This window comes from Sciurus carolinensis, chromosome 7, assembly GCF_902686445.1.
Source record: "Sciurus carolinensis chromosome 7, mSciCar1.2, whole genome shotgun sequence".
Lineage (NCBI taxonomy): Eukaryota > Metazoa > Chordata > Mammalia > Rodentia > Sciuridae > Sciurus > Sciurus carolinensis.
The window spans coordinates 288,048-302,811 of record NC_062219.1 but is presented as its reverse complement, the minus strand read 5'-3'; the positions used below and the strand labels follow the sequence as shown (position 1 = coordinate 302,811).

At 57.5% G+C, this 14,764-nt stretch overlaps 2 protein-coding genes across 3 annotated transcripts in view; one reads left to right on the top strand and one right to left on the bottom strand.

The window, feature by feature from the left end:
* Positions 1-609: 609 nt before the first annotated feature.
* Positions 610-8,055, bottom strand: Dll1 (delta like canonical Notch ligand 1). Of its 2 annotated transcripts, XM_047557553.1 has the most exons (11): positions 7,913-8,055; positions 7,410-7,709; positions 6,730-6,790; positions 6,250-6,507; positions 4,390-4,450; positions 3,766-3,896; positions 3,451-3,620; positions 3,125-3,341; positions 1,465-2,257; positions 1,264-1,381; positions 610-1,194 (listed from the first exon to the last, which is right to left on the bottom strand). In XM_047557553.1, exons 1-11 carry the CDS (start codon positions 7,964-7,966, stop codon positions 1,189-1,191), a joined length of 2,169 nt encoding a protein of 722 aa, XP_047413509.1. In that variant the 5' UTR covers positions 7,967-8,055; the 3' UTR covers positions 610-1,188. The 2 variants fall into 2 exon arrangements, with proteins under 2 accessions (XP_047413509.1, XP_047413508.1); XM_047557552.1 differs by having other exon boundaries at positions 610-1,381.
* Positions 8,056-8,433: 378 nt separating this feature from the next.
* The window catches only part of Fam120b (family with sequence similarity 120B), an 80,438-nt gene continuing 74,107 nt past the window's right edge, over positions 8,434-14,764 (top strand). Inside the window, exon 1 of the mRNA XM_047557549.1 lies at positions 8,434-8,908. Coding sequence (XP_047413505.1) covers positions 8,894-8,908 — 15 coding nt within the window. The 5' untranslated portion in view covers positions 8,434-8,893. The remainder of the gene's footprint in view (positions 8,909-14,764) is intronic.

Sequence of the window (14,764 nt, the reverse complement as noted above, 5' to 3'; positions counted from 1 at the left end):
CCTGACAAATGATGGTTAAATGGGGGTCTGGCCTGGACTGCCTAATCTGTGTTGACACTCATTTACAAACCCGGCCAGGAACTCCCCTCGGAGCCTAGACACTCCCTGGTGACCTGGTACAGTGACACCGCAGGCAAGATCAGTCACTGGGCTGATAGGGACCTGGCACACAGAAGGTGCTCAGGAAAGAGTGGGTTTATTGCTATTTGCTGCACTGTGACAGCACTTTGGTAGAAAGCAACCAACTTTTAGAGGCAACTAAAGTCACACATAAGACATAAAGTCCTGCCATGGCAATATAAAAGTGCCTTGTGGCTGCTGGACCCCAAACGAGGTCTTGCTCATTTTTAAAAATATAAGACTCAGAGGAAATAGCCAAGTCTCAGAAATCCCTCAGTACTGACCAAATGGCACAGGGGAGCATGTGCAGCTGCCCCAGGCCCGGGCTGCAAGAGCCCCAGGTGGAGGCAGAAAATAGGCTCTCCAGGGACGGAGGCCAGGCAGGGCCTCTACAAGAGACCCAGGGGTCTCCTTCTGGGGCCCCATGCAGTGAGCACCTGAGGAGCAGCCCCAGACAGGCAACAGCGGACCCACACCTGCACATTGTGATTCATAGCGTTTATTTTGGAAAAATATTTTAAAAAGGAATTTCTTCATTAACAAAACAGTAAAAAAACTCAAATAACATTTGCACAATATTCCATAAATACATTTATATACAAAAAATATAGTCACATAGACCCGAAGTGCCTCTGTACATATTTACCAAAATTTAAATTATAAAAAACAAACATCACAAAATACTCAAGCTTTACAGATATTGTGAAAAATATTTTTACAAATCCAAAAAAATAACACACATTTTTTTTCCATCTAGAAAAAACACATTTCAGTATCAAAAAGTACAGTAAAGGCAGTTTGTGTTTCTAGTCAGGATCAGACCGGCTCATAAGAACCCCAGACCTACACGCGGCAGTGCATGCTTCTCAGCGGGGACTGAGTCCGCTTCTTAAATATACTCTCTTTAAAAGCAACTGTCCATAGTGCAACGGAAAGGCCCGGACGGCAGTGCAAGAGCCGGCGGCAGCCGGCGGGCTCGCCTCTGCAGGCGCGGACTCCTCTTCAGCAGCATTCGTGGGGCATACATCCTCGGAGCCTCCGGGAGGAACGACCGCCGGCACTTCCAGCTCACACCTAGGGCCGCAAGAGGTGAGCCCAGGTGGAGGCGCGCCGGCCCCGCCCCTCGGCCCGCGCCGCACTCACCTCGGTGGCGATGACGCACTCGTCCTTCTCGTCCGAGATGACGTACACAGACTGGTACTTGGTGTCCTTGGAGGTGGAGTGGAGAGACTCCGGCCTTTTCCTCTCAGGTGCTTCTCCCCTGAAAGGGAAACCGCGGACCAGTGACGATGGGCGGGGACAGGCTGGGGCGGCCACCCGCCCTCCGCCGGCCGCAGCACGCACCCCCTAAGTGTGGCCGCTGTGCCCTTCTCCCCGGCGGAGCCCTGTGGCGGGCCCTGGGCGTCTCGCTTGCTGTGCACGTCCCTGCCCGCGGCCTCGTCGCCCTTGAGGTCCTGCACGAGGTTATAGTCCACCGCGGGGTACCGGGCCTTGAAGCCGGTCCTGTCGGCGCCGTCCCCCTGGAAGTCGGCCTTCTTGTTGGTGTTCTTGATCTGCGTGGCCCCGATGACGCTGACCGAGACGTCCTTCTCGCGCTGGCAGCTGGCCAGGTTGTTCATGGTCTCCGTCTCCCCACGGCAGGGGTCAGCCGGGGGCCTCTGCTTCTGCAGCCTCAGCCGCACGCAGACCACCACGGCAGCACAGCCCAGCAGCAGCATGAGGACCAGGACCACGCCGGCACACACGGCCACCCAGGGGAAGGGCCCGCCGTGGCCCTCCACGTACTTCTCAGTGAGGTCCACCACCACGGGGCCGGGTGGCTCAGGGAGCAGGAACTGGCAGTTGGGGCCCCCGTAGCCCCGGGCACACTCGCACACATAGCGCAGACCCCTCTCGTGGCAGGTGGCCCCGTTGTGGCAGGGCATGTGCTCGCACCTGCTCACAGGGGCGCTGCAGTTCCTGCCCGTGTAGCCAGGGGGGCAGGTGCAGGAGTAGTCATTCACGCCGTCCCGGCAAGTGCCCCCGTGCGCGCACGGGGAGGAGGCGCAGTCGTCCACGTTGTCCTCGCAGTGCCTCCCGGAAAAGCCCACGTGACAGCGGCACAGATAGGCATCCCCGAGGTCCACACACTTGGCACCTGGAACATAGGGAGTGTCATGTCCGTGCCCACAAGGACAAGACGCACCGAAAGATGGCAGAGAAACAGACCACTTGGGCCACATGAGCCCTAAGTTCATGGCAACACAGTCTAGGGCCCAAGGGGAAGAATCCAAGGCAAACGCCATACCCTAGAAGTTGCTGGCTACTGCACTGACCTTCACTGAGCCTCACAAGGGACACACTGGAGCCAGGTCACTCATGGGGAAACCAGGCTTAAAGAGGGCACCAAGGCTGCCCATAGCTACGCTGTCAGTGCAGGACTGAGGTGGGGAGGAACAGAGAGGAGGAGGGGGAGAGGAAGGAGGAAGGAGAGGAAGGAGGGAGGGAGGAAGGAGAGAGAAGGCAAGGAGGAGAAAGGAGAAAGGAGGGAAGGGATAGGGAGGAAGGAGGAAAGAAGGGAAGAAGACAGGGAGGGAAGGTGGAGGGAGAGGCACCCTGGGGCCCGAGTTGGCTCTGAGTCTGCCTCAGGCATCCTGCTGCTCACAGTCACAGGCTCTAGGTCCACAGAACAGCCCTCCTCACACTGTCCCTGCTGTGACAGGGGAGCTGGACTCCCCTCCAAAAGCAGAACTGCTGTGCTTCCAGGAGCATGACCTGCTGCTCTGGGGACAGTCCCCACCCCTGAGCAGGGCCGACCCTGGGAGAGCAGCCTCCTACAGCCCAGGCTTTCCCCAGAGGATAAACGCAAGAGCCACTTCTGCTGAGGGTGTCTGGATCAGGGCAGGCTCCACAAGCTCAGGGGGACTCACAGGGCGGTGTGGCCGTTTGAAATGAGGCACACAGGTGTTTCCTAAGTACTGTCAGTGCAGTGCAGGACAGGCCGAGTCACCATGGTCGCCCTCACCGTTAGAGCAGGGTGAAGAGGTGCAGTGATCCATCTTCTTCTCACAGTTGAAGCCAGAGTAGCCCCCAGGGCAGCGGCAGGTGTAGCCTCCTTCAGGGTGGTCTGAGCAACGACCCCCGTTGAAGCAGGGCCCATCTGCACAGGTCATAGCACTCAGCTCACAGATTCTGCCGTAGAAGCCAGGAGGGCAGGTGCAGGAGTAGCCGTTCTCAAGGTCCTGCACGAGGGAGGGCAGAGGGGGCTTTTCAAAGCTGCTCCAAGGAACTCACACTCTGTTTCAAACCAGGGCTCCCAGCTTCAGGTAGGACACCACGGTGCCCACTCACCACGCAGCTCCCTCCGTTCTTGCAGGGGCTGGGGTCACATTCGTCCACCTCCAGCTCACAAGTGGCACCCACGTACCCAGGTCGACAGGAACACGTGTAACTCCCCTGGCCTGTGTTGGTGCAGGTGGCCCCATTCTTGCAGGGCTTGTGGTGTGTGCAGTAGTTCAGGTCTGCCAGAGGCGAGACAGGAAAAGGCGGGGAGAGGAAGCCCAGCGTCAAAAGCAGGAAGACGTTATTTTTCCAGTGGCCAAAGAGCCAGGCAAGTCCAGGGCTGCTCTGGAGGGGACCACGCAGCCCTGGGGAGAGGGGACTTACCCTGGTTGCAGAAAAGACCCCCCCAGCCTTCCTGGCAGTTACACTGCCAGGGCTGCTGGCAGGTGCCATGGAGACAGCCTGGGTATCTGATGCATTGGTCGCAGTACCGGCCCTGCCAGCCTACCCTACACCTTGAAAAGAAGCACAATGCAGTCAGATGGATACCAGCCATTCCTGGGTTCATAATGACACACACTAGAAACCATCTCTGGAGTGCCAATAAGTTCCTGGTTCTCAATGGGGCCACCTGGCAGCTTGGCACCCTGAGCTGGTCCTGCCTCAGAGTTCTGAGGAAAGGCACAGGGTTCCCAGCACTGGCATCTTAAAGCTCCCTAGGTGAGTCTAACAGACAGCAAGGTCTAAGGAGAGTGGATGTAAACTCTCATTTCTACATCAACTCATTTTAAACCGCTGCCTGTACACTGTCATAATGATGAGAAGCTTAGTGAATGGCAAATCTCTTCCCTTAAACATTCTCAAAACTTTGTTAGATAACAACTCCAAATAACAGCCCCCTACTCAACTCATCTTACCAATTTTCAAACAACCACCCAGGGATGCTTTTCAAATACTCCAGGTCTAAAGTGGCAAAAGAAAAAGTGAGAAATGACTTCTGCAACTTACTTGCATTCCCCTGGCTTGTCACAAAATCCATGCTGCTCATCGCACCCCGGCAGGCAGATTGCTGCAGGCAGATAAGAGCACAGGCTGAGTTCCCCATAGGCCTCCATGGCATCACTGCAGGTTGGGTGGAAAGGCCAGGGCCCTATCTGCAGGTCCCAGGCTGTGGAACACTGGCCCATCCTGGCTGGCTGCTTTGGACTTTACTTAGCCCTGGGATGAGCATTCTTCTTAACACAGTGGCTGGAGGACAAAAGGGTCTCGGAAGCCCCCACCCCCACCCCATCCCCTTTTCTTCTAAGAGAGGGTCAGAAGTCTTCCCCCTCCTCCTCCCCCACTTCCCAATTCTATGCACAAAGCTCCACCTCTTAATATCCCAGAAAGTGTGTGTGCAGATAAGAGTGGACAGCTGGTGTGCAGGGTGCCAGGGCAGAACAGCTGCTCCATTGTCTCTGCCCTCCCGGCAGCTGCCCCAGTGCAACAATGCCGCCCCCCGCCCGTGCCCCCCCACAGTCCTAGCATGTGCACGCGGGTGCTGTGCGCACACACACACACACACACACACACACACCTCTACCAATGGGAGTAGGCAGAGTCCCTGCTGCCCATCCCCAAGGAAATCTAATCTGTGGCACGCGTGAGGTGGCAGGGAGACTCCAGTGTTTGAATAAGAAAAAAGTTTAGGTTTTTGGCTCCCCCAGAACCACTAAGGAAGAGAGAGGAAGCTAGGGTGGGAGGCAGTCCAGGAGGTCAGAGGCACCCGAGGCGGGGTGGGCTGAGGCTTGGAGCTGGCTCGATTCCCCAGTTATGAAACTCATTAATGAGCAGCTCTGCCAGTTCTTAAGAAAACAGATCCAGCTCGGGCCAAGGCGGGGCTTAAAAGGAGTTCAGGAACTCTTTAGGAGATGGGAAACTAAGCAACAGGGACATGTGGGCACCGACTGAACACCCCCCACTTTAGGCACAAACCAAAGATGAGAAACTGCACTCTCCCTTCCACTCCCCAAGAGTTCTGGGCCTCAGAGTCCAAAGTTCGTTTGCTTTAGGGCAGGAGAATGAAAGTTCAAGAGGTGGGTGATCTGGGCAGCTCACATGTCAATGAGCTGGGGTGGTCTGCCCCAGAAGTGTTCTCAGAGCTGAAGAGAGGTCCACTGAGGTCCAGATGAACCAGAACCAGGGACAAGGGGTCCCCACCATGGCCCTGGCCCCCTGCCTGCCAGGGCACACGGGACATCAGTACCTACATATTTTTTGCAAGCAGGATGCTGGGAGCACTCAGATAAGACAGGGCACAGACAGCCCTCACTTATGAAGCCTGGCAGGCCAGCCTCAGTCACACTCCCCCACTGTCCCAGGTCACAGGAGTAAAGACCCCTTTGTACAGTATGGACGGTATGAGTATGGGGGTCTTTGCAGAGGGCTTGCTCTGTACATAGGTCAAGCACTCCAACTCCAGGGAGGAAGGGCACTTCCCACCGAGACGCTGGCTGTCACGGCAAGGAGGGCTTGGTGGAAAGCATGCCCAACCAACTTGCTCTCTGTTCCTCCCTTCCTTCCTCCCCTCCCTCTCCAGCGCACACACCCTGGGGGAGTACAGCCTTGCTTCCTGACCCCTGGCCCTGTCTCCAGCTCCTCCCTCAGAAGAAAGGCAGCTTCCCGTGGGGGGTAAACACTGTCTTGGATGTTAAACTGCCTGAGTTGACCCTGACTGGCTGTGTGACCTTAGCAAGGCACTTCTGCCCCTGGGCCTCAGTTTTCCCACCAGAACATCTCTACAGTTCCCTCTAAATCCAAGATTCTGGAGGTTCATGAGCAGTCCCTGCAGGTGGACCAGTAGGGGAAATGGCCTCCTGGAGGACTCACGTTCTGTGCAGTACTGGCCCTTCCAGCCGGGGTTGCACACCTTCTCCCCTCTCTCCCCGCAGGTGAAGTGGCCGAAGGCATCGTCCCGGGGGCGGCAAAACACAGAGCAGCCTTCCCCATAATAGTGCTCATCGCACACGAAGCGGTAGGAGTACTTGAGATCCGTGCGGCCACTGCTGTGCAGGTCCTGAGACCACTCTTCACCCACCGTCAGGTGCCTCTGTGTGGCCAGGCGGCTGATGAGCCTTTCTGGGTTTTCTGGGGGAGAAGATGCTTCTGTCAGTTCTGACCACGAACCCAAAAAGAAGCTTGAGACCAAAGAGAAAGGGTAGAGGTGCTCAGCATGGGAAGACTAGGACCCTCCACCCTGCACTCTGGGGCACTTGTAGAAGGAAAGTCATCAGAGGTGGGGGGTAGGTGTCAAACACATATCAAGCAGAGGAAGCATCTGGAGCTTTGGGGTCTGGGTTTTGTTCTTACCTGTTGCTAGGTCATCAGGAGAGTCTGTGTGCAGGGCTTCAATGATCAGAGAGAAGGTCCCCTGGGAAAAGGAGAGGGACAAGGTAAACCAGATTTTTTTTTTCTAATCAAAGTCATTCCAGACAAGCAGGTCAGGGAAGAGGCCTGATGGCCCCTGTCTATGTGGGGTGCTCAGGGGAGGTCTCCACATCTCTGCCTGCTCTCACTTTCCTTGAGGAAATGAAAGAACTTTTTAAAGAGTTGTTTCCTGATGCATTTTTTCAGCCTGTTAGTACAGGATATTATGTTTAAAAAAAGAGTGTGTGAGCAGGCAGGCGGGGTGTGGACCAGGCCGGAGGGCAGCTGTCAGTCGGCTTCCGGGGAGGGGACCTTGTCGAGTGGGGGCTGTTACTGAGTGGGTAATGACAACTAGCACTCCTGGGACGGGACACCAGAATTTTCCCACTGTTAAGGGGCTCGTTCCACTGGCGAGATGGGTCATGCAAAATGTCCGGGGCTTGAAAATGGTTGTGGTCCTCGGATCTTCCCTGCTCGTCCAGCAGGGTGACACCCTCCACCGCTACTGCGCCATTGCAGGCGAGGAGTCTAGGCCACAAGCGTGGCCACTGCCCATGGCTGAGCCTTCGTCCGCCCGCTCCTCCCTCCATCCAGGCAGTCCCTAGCGCAGGTGTGGCACTCACCGGCCAGGTGAAGCCGAAGGGGAAGCGGATGGGGTTACTGAAAGCAGCGTCAGCTCCCGCGTCCTCGCCGTCGGGCAAGCTGAAGGAATCAACGCCCAGTACCGGCGTGACTGCGCTGCCGTAGGTGCAGGGCGGCTCGGGGGACACGCTGGCTTGGTAGTGCTTGAGGCACACGCGGAAGAAGGTCCTGCAAGCGCATGGCGGGCCCGCGCCCCCGCGGCAGCAATTGCGGTTCCCCAGCAGCCCCTTCTTGTTGACGAACTCCTGCAGCTTCAGCTCGAAGACGCCAGAGCTCCAGACCTGCGAGGGGGAGGGCTTGAGGACGCGGCCAGCGGTGGCGGCCTGGGAGCGGAGGCTAGCGCGCCTCGGCGCCGGGCTGGAGCGCCGGGCCCCGCGCGTCCGCGAGGAACCGCGCTCGCTCACCGGGCTCACTTTAGGCAGCCAGATGCCGTTCGTCCAGCTCCCCGCCCTCCACCACGCTGCGGCCCCGCCCGACTGCCTACCTGACACAGCAGGGCGGACACGACAGCTAGGGCCAGCGCGCTTCGACGGCCCATGGTCCCGCTGGACGCCCTCGCCCTTCAAGTCTCCTCTTCTTCAAAGGGCAGGGAGTGCCAGGAGGGCCACTGTGTCCAAGGAGCGCGGGCAGGAAAACGCCCCGCTTTGCTTCAGTTGGGACTACCAAGACTCCTTGCTTCAGCGGTGTTCGCTGCTCTTTCGGAGGCGGCGGTTCTGTAGATCCGCCCTCGATGGCTGCCGGCAGCTCCGCGGTGCGCGAGAGAAAGGGCTCCCTGTCGAGACTGCTGCTGGAGCCGCAACTTTCGCTTTTCTCCTTTCTTCCAATCCACGAGTAGGTGAGGGTCGCCTGCTTCCTGATTTTGTCTTAATCCTCTTCGCAGGAATGAAAGAGAGATGGAGAGAACGAGAGAAAGAGAGAGAGAGAAGGGAAGCGTCCAGATATTCAGCTTAATTCCCAAGAGAGCTGCAGAGGCTTCCTTCGGAGGCCGATTAGAAAGAGGCGGTCTGGAAATCCCACGAGCGAGGCGATAATCCGGGGCCCCGCAGGGCGCGCGGAGCAGACGGTCAGCGGTGGCGGGCGGGTGCGCGGCGCGCGCCCTGCGTTCGCTGCCGGGTGTCACTCGGCAGCGGCGGTCGCTCCGGGAGTGCCCTGGACCCGTATCTCCTGCGCCACCGCAAAGACTCGTTGCTTCCCGAGGAATCCAGCCAATGCCATCCAAGTAAACGCGCGCAGAAACCGAGGCCCGGGGTGTGGGAGGCTCCTTGCGGCTGCCAGTCCTCTCCAGGCGACCTGCCCTCGGCTGGGCCGGTTCTCCGCGAGTGCGCGCCGAGGATCTGGCTCTGGCCGGCGCCTGCCGTCCTTATATTCCGCCGGCCGCCCGCATGGCTAATGAGATGCAAATGAACGGCCCCCCAATCTGGCGAGAGCTGTCACAAAGGAGCCACTTTTCCAAACCCTCCTCTCAATGGATCGCCAAATGGTCAGTGAGCTGTAAAATGTGCAACCCTCCTCCCCGCCCCCACCTTCCCCCCACCCCAGTCCTTCCCTGCCCCCGCCCCCAGGCCCCTCCGCCTTCCTTCCTCACAGCACAAAACGCACTCATTTACATTCCTGCAAAATGTTCGCGGCAAGAATCCCCTCTGCTCCCGGAGCTGGTGCCGCCGCCCGGTCCCCTTCAGCACCCTCCAGGCCGCAGACGCGCAGACCCTCGGCGGCCCGCGGGGGCGGCCTGGGCCGCCCGCCCGCCGCCAACCACCCGCCTAGTGCGCTGGCCACAGCCTCGGAAACGCTCCGCGGCGCCCGCCGCCCAGCCTCCTGGGCCTGCTGCACCCGGGGGGCTCTGAGGGCGCAGGGAACGAGGCTGGAGTCCTGCGTCCTCGGCGGGCCGCCCTTCCTTCGCGGCAGGCGCTTCCTAAGGAGGAGTCTTCGGGGCGGAGCGGGGCGGGGGCAGGGGAGGGGGCACTGTAGGAAAGGGGCGGGCGCAGCTGGGGGCCGAGGGTTGCGGGAGCGCGGCGGCAGTTTCGGGAAGTTTGGGAGGTCAGACACCGATACACCTCCGGGTGGAGCTGGCTACTGCGCCTCGGGAAACCTAGATCCCGCACGCAGGGCTGGCGCACCCCCAGGCACCCCGGCGTCCCCGCCCCCTGGGGTCTACACGTTGTCCGCTACAACTAGGATGAGGGTCACTGTCCCGGCCGCGCTTCCCCGGAGCCCGGAGAACCTGAAGCCTTAAACCACCCTCTCCCCAATCACACACATCCTCCCCCGGTCGATTTTCGGGCGCCACCACCTTCCCTGGATCTTGGGCCCCTCTCTCCTGGGTATTCCCCCCTCAGCCTCCCTCCGCTTGGTAAAAGTGAGTTTGGTGTGTGTCGTTCGCGTGGCTGTCATTAAGGCAGTCTGTTATTGTGCGAGGCTGAATCAGTGGCTCTTTGTGCGCTCAGCTGTATGGTAATGCAGACAGCACCTGCTCCCTGCACAATACGAGAGAAAGAGCTCCCCTCCGCGCGCGCCGCGGCCTCTGCAACAATGTCCGGCACATGTTCCAAAGGCCCCTCCAGCCCGGCCCCCCAGCCCACAACCTTTACACAACCGTCACCTTATTAGGTTTTTACACGTCCATCAGACACTAGAACTTTTGTTTTCTTTTCTTTTTTTTTTTTTTTTTAAGGGAAATGAGTTTATTGGGAGGGCCGAGAACACACGTATCACAATGAATTACCTAAACTACTCTCCTACAGGAGCTAAGCAGGAGTAAGTGGAGGCATAGACTCCTTCTTTGGAGACTTTTCAGGTTTTCTGCTGGCCAGGCACGTTGCCACTCTTTTTCTTCCTGACTGCTCCTTCGCGGGGAAGTGCTGGAGTGACTGTCTCTGATTGTATGGCTGGGCAGTGTCCTGCTATAGGTGTTACAGCCCCATGGTGAGAACCTGCACTGTCCTGGCAGTTTCCCTGTCATTCAGGCTGAAGTGTCCATCGCAAAAATACAGAAAGGGAGTCCTCCAAAGCCCCACAGAGCCACTGGCAACAGGACTGAATGGTCTGTTCCTTTGGCTGTCAGGCAGCTAGAGTCATTCTCTTCAAGTCACCCAGCCTGTCCTGGCTACCTTGTTTCCCAAGTACCTGTAAAATTTCAGGATCAACAGAGATTTCACTTTATACTTTTATCTCTGCCTCGTGGAAAACCAGAGTTAACCAAGAACCATGTACACAGGGTATTTAAGGCTGAGGTGAGAAAGGCAGGCTTGGGCCCCACTAAGAATCTCCTACTGTGTGATGTAGAACAAATGGAAGCTTCAAAAGATACTGCCACCCCCAGGACAGAGGCAAACCTTGTTCCTGTCCTCTGCAAACTCTGTAGGGACTTGCTACATCATCACAGGGCTGGGCCAGCTCGAATCCTAATTTAATCTTGCCACCTAGTGTCAGCATCCCTTTCTCACTAGGTTGATATTTCCTCAGAAAGCTGCTTTCTGAGATCTCTGCTCCCTGGGGCTCAGAAGCTGTTCCCTATTCTGGGTGTGTGGGGGGTAGGGGGGCTTAAGTAGGTGAGAGAATTCCTAGAGCAGGGGAGATGCAAACCAAGAAAGGAATTCGAGATCAGAATGCAGAATCTTGGATGCTTGGAGGGCTGAGCACAGATCTTAGGAAGAAATGAAATATCAGGAACCTTTTAATTAGAAAATGGAAGTGGAAAACAGGCTCATTTGAATGCCTGTTTAGAAAACTGGAAATAAAAAGTTCCACGCGCAAGGGCTTAAACCTTGAGGGAGAAAAGACTTGCCCCAAATCTTTAACAAACCCCCCTTAGTATCAAGTATTTGTTAAATTGACATGGCACAGATTTCTCGATTACAGCGGCAAAGCGGAACTGAAAGGCATCGTAAAATCCATCAGAATCCTGCCCAAAGCGTTCATTCTTTCCCAACTTAATTTATGCCACGCGATTCTGTATTGAGGAAATCAAGCAGAAAGCCCTTTTCTTCTCCTCCCTCCTCCTCCTCCTCTTCTTCTCCCTTTTCTTTTTCTTTTTCCTCTTTTTCTTTTTCCCTTTCCTCCTCTTCTTCTTCCTCCTTCATCCTCTCTTCTTCTCCCCCTTTTTTCTGTCCCCAAACCCAAATTGGTTCCTCTTTCCCTCTTTCAAAGGCTGAGCTAACGGGGAGACTGTTTAACTTCAGCGTTTCTATAGGAGCCTGTTGTAGTTTAACTCCTGCGCACCAGTAGCTGGGGTGAACAAAGGAGAGACTCGAGGTCCAACTATTCATCCTTTCTTTGCACTTTAATTTTCATTGATTGGGAAGACAAGGGGAGCCCTTAGGGATTCGAGCTGGAGGGGGATGACACGCCTTTAGACGCCATCAGCCCCCTAGCCAGCCATCTGCTCCAAACCAAATGGCGTTTTTTCACTCCCTAACTGCATGTCTCTGTACTCCCACAACCCAAATACTCCGAAACCCCCAAATGCAGGAGGGAACTTAAGCTTAAGTGTGTTAAACAGACTTGCCACCAGATTCCCTCCCCCCACACACCATAAATCCTCACCTTGCTTGTTAGGAGAATGCAGGAAACTTCCTTTTAAATACTTTTTGATGTCTCAGCAAATTTACTGTACAAAGTGAGCTCATTAGGACTTATATCAGACACGGGGACCAAGGGACACTCTGCTGCTTGGTGGGGGTCCTGCGGTCTGAAAAACTCCAGTGTGGAGGAGAGGCTGGGTTGGGTGCCAGTCAGAACTGTGGCCACAACACACCTCAGTTCTGTTTCATAGGGATTATTTTCCTTGCCTTGGGAATAAAAATCCCTGGCCACCATTTTATCCAATTAGATGTGCCCATCCTCAGCAGTGTGTGACCTAAAACTGTGGTCATTCAATCCTATTCCAGTCCCCTTCACCCAAAGAAAGGCTTAACTCCCAAGGTATGTGCCCAGGGCCTGGGCAGATGGCAAGGAACAGCATCCCAAACAGCCTCAGATTCCATACCAGTGCAGGTTCAGTGTTCTGTGTAGACAGATCTGGAGACTTGAGTGGGGTTTGTGTTTTCTCCAACCGAGTGGATGCTGTATACCCAACAGAGAGGTTCTCTTATTCCTAAGAAGAACCAGGGTCCTTGTTCAAAACAAGATAAAAAAAACTTCCAGGCAGCAAATCTGGTGTTGATCAAACATTCCAGCTTGCCTGAAAGAAGAGGAGGAGGAGGAAAAGGAGGAAGAGGAGCAGGAGGAGGAGGAGGAGGAGGGGAGCCTGTTTATTAATTAGCATTAGTGTCACATCTCACCGGCACCCCTTCTGCCCATTCTCCCTCAGCCACAGTTGTGGAATCCGAAAGCAGTTAAAATAGCGAAGGACTTCCCCTGCATGCCTGAGACACTGGCAGGCAGCGGGCCTGGTGGCAAACTCTCCCCCGCACAGCGCTCTGGGTAGTGCCCAACTCCTTATCCTTAGGCATCTTTGGACACACTTCTGGCGTCTCCTTAACCACCACACCTACCCGCATGTGTATACCCACGTGACTGCAGTTCTGTCTGGCCCTTGCCTTCTAACCCAACAGGGCTCCCGGTCTGTTGAGTCAGGCGCTGATCCTCAGGGGTAGGTGAGGCTGGCCTCAAACCTCTGTGGCCCTCTGAGGCCGCGTTTGGAGGGGTTCGGTGGCGGGCCCTGGAGTGGGTCAACTGCCAACTTCCCCTGTGCGGCAGGGTCACGGCATGTCACGACCTTTTCTTTTTTAATGGGAGAGGCGGCTGAATTGTGAAAGGAAGGAACGTCCAACCCCTGGGTGGTTTGGTTTTCACAGAGGCCCGCGGACTGCGCAGAGGTCCGGGGACTCCCACTCTGCGTGCGTGGGCCGCGAGTGGGGCGCAGGTCCGCGGAAGTTGCAAAGGCATGTGCTGATCTGCATGAGAAAGGGCGAGTCGCGTGGCTCCGCGGGCGGCCCGGCGCAGACGACAGATCGCCCCCGCCCGCAGCCCCTCCGGGCGCGCCCGCCGCTCCTTCCTCGGAACCGCGGGTCATCTGCTCCGGGCTGTCCTGCCTCATCTCCATGACAAAGCGCGTGTTTACCTGCGGCCGCGGCACCGGCGGGCGCGCCTTTGTCCTGGGATCAGATTACCGCGGCAGCTGCGCGCAGCCTCCCGCGCGAGGCCGCACGACTCCAGCGAACTCTGTCGCCGAGCGTGCGGGGCCGTTGGGGCGTCGGGTGGCCCCGTGGCCCGGCAGAGACTGCTTTCGGTTCGGTACTGCGGGACCCGGAGCCTCCGACGGCGAGCCCACGCCCCGGTGGGCTTCCTGGCGGAGGCGGAGGCGCAGGCGCCGGGCGGGCGCTGGGAGGGCGCCAGTGCGGAAGCCGAGGCTCAGGCCTTCGTCACCCCTGGACACCGAAGGGGGTTGCGCACGCGCAAGGGCCGGTGCCTCCGGGCAGGAGGATGCTCCGCAGCGCTCGCCGCCCCTCACCGCGGCTCCGGGGAGGGTCCGCTGAGACGGCAGGGTGGCAAACGCCGGCGACCTGGCGCCCCGGGTGCGTCTCCGGGCAAGCCACGCGCCCCAGAGGGACAGACTCCTGGAGTGCTGCGGATGCCCCGGGGGTGGGCTCCTAGCCCTGACCAGCATGGCCCGACCCCGGCCTGGGCATCTGTGGGAAGCGTGGCAGTCCCCTTTCACTGCTCCATCAAGGGTCGTGGCCTCGCACCTGAAAAGCTCAAGCCTGTGACCTTGTAAAAAGGGGACGCCAAGAAAGGAAAAGGCCCCTACCCTGGGGAGGTCGCGGGCACCTGTCGCACCCATTCCCTGAGCGGTCCGTCAATCTCCCACGCTGTACTCTTCTCTCTGGGGATGGGGGATGGGGCCAGGCTCACAGAGGACCTAAAACAATAACCTCAAGAGTGTGGCGCGCGCCACAGGGCCTAACTGGGCCCCTGGGAATCCTCTGGGACGCTCCCTAGGCAGGGATGGCCCCGCACATGCGTTTCAGTTTCCTCTCGGCCTCCCACGAGTGTCCCCACTGGGCCCACATCGCCCAAGGCCTACCGAGGAGCCCCGCCAAGGCGCCCGGGACGCTTTCGAGTGCGCTATCCTTCCCTGGCCTCCCCCACCTCCCCTTTTCTGTGAGCATCTGCCCGGGGAAGAACAGATGTGGGCACCTGCGGTGACAGGCTGCATATGTTCCGTCCTATTCACAGGCATTCAGACGTGGCTACAATGAGCGGCCTTTGTGTGCAGAGAGTCACTAAATATATTAATCTGTACTCCCCGGAGCACGGGCTGTTTAATTTTTCACTAGCAATAACATCTGATCTAATCCTTAAATCGGCTCCCAAAAGCCTTGCCTCCCGCCCACCC

Bases quoted from the DNA above. Each gene is read 5' to 3' on its own strand.
- Dll1 (XM_047557552.1), bottom strand. From the start codon at position 7,966: ATGGGCCGTCGAAGCGCGCTGGCCCTAGCTGTCGTGTCCGCCCTGCTG. The intron at 3,621-3,765 runs GTAAGTCCCCTC...CGCCTCTGGCAG, and splicing joins GGGTCTTTTCTGCAACCAGG to ACCTGAACTACTGCACACAC. The intron at 2,258-3,124 runs GTGAGGGCGACC...CCTATGTTCCAG, and splicing joins CTCTTCACCCTGCTCTAACG to GTGCCAAGTGTGTGGACCTC.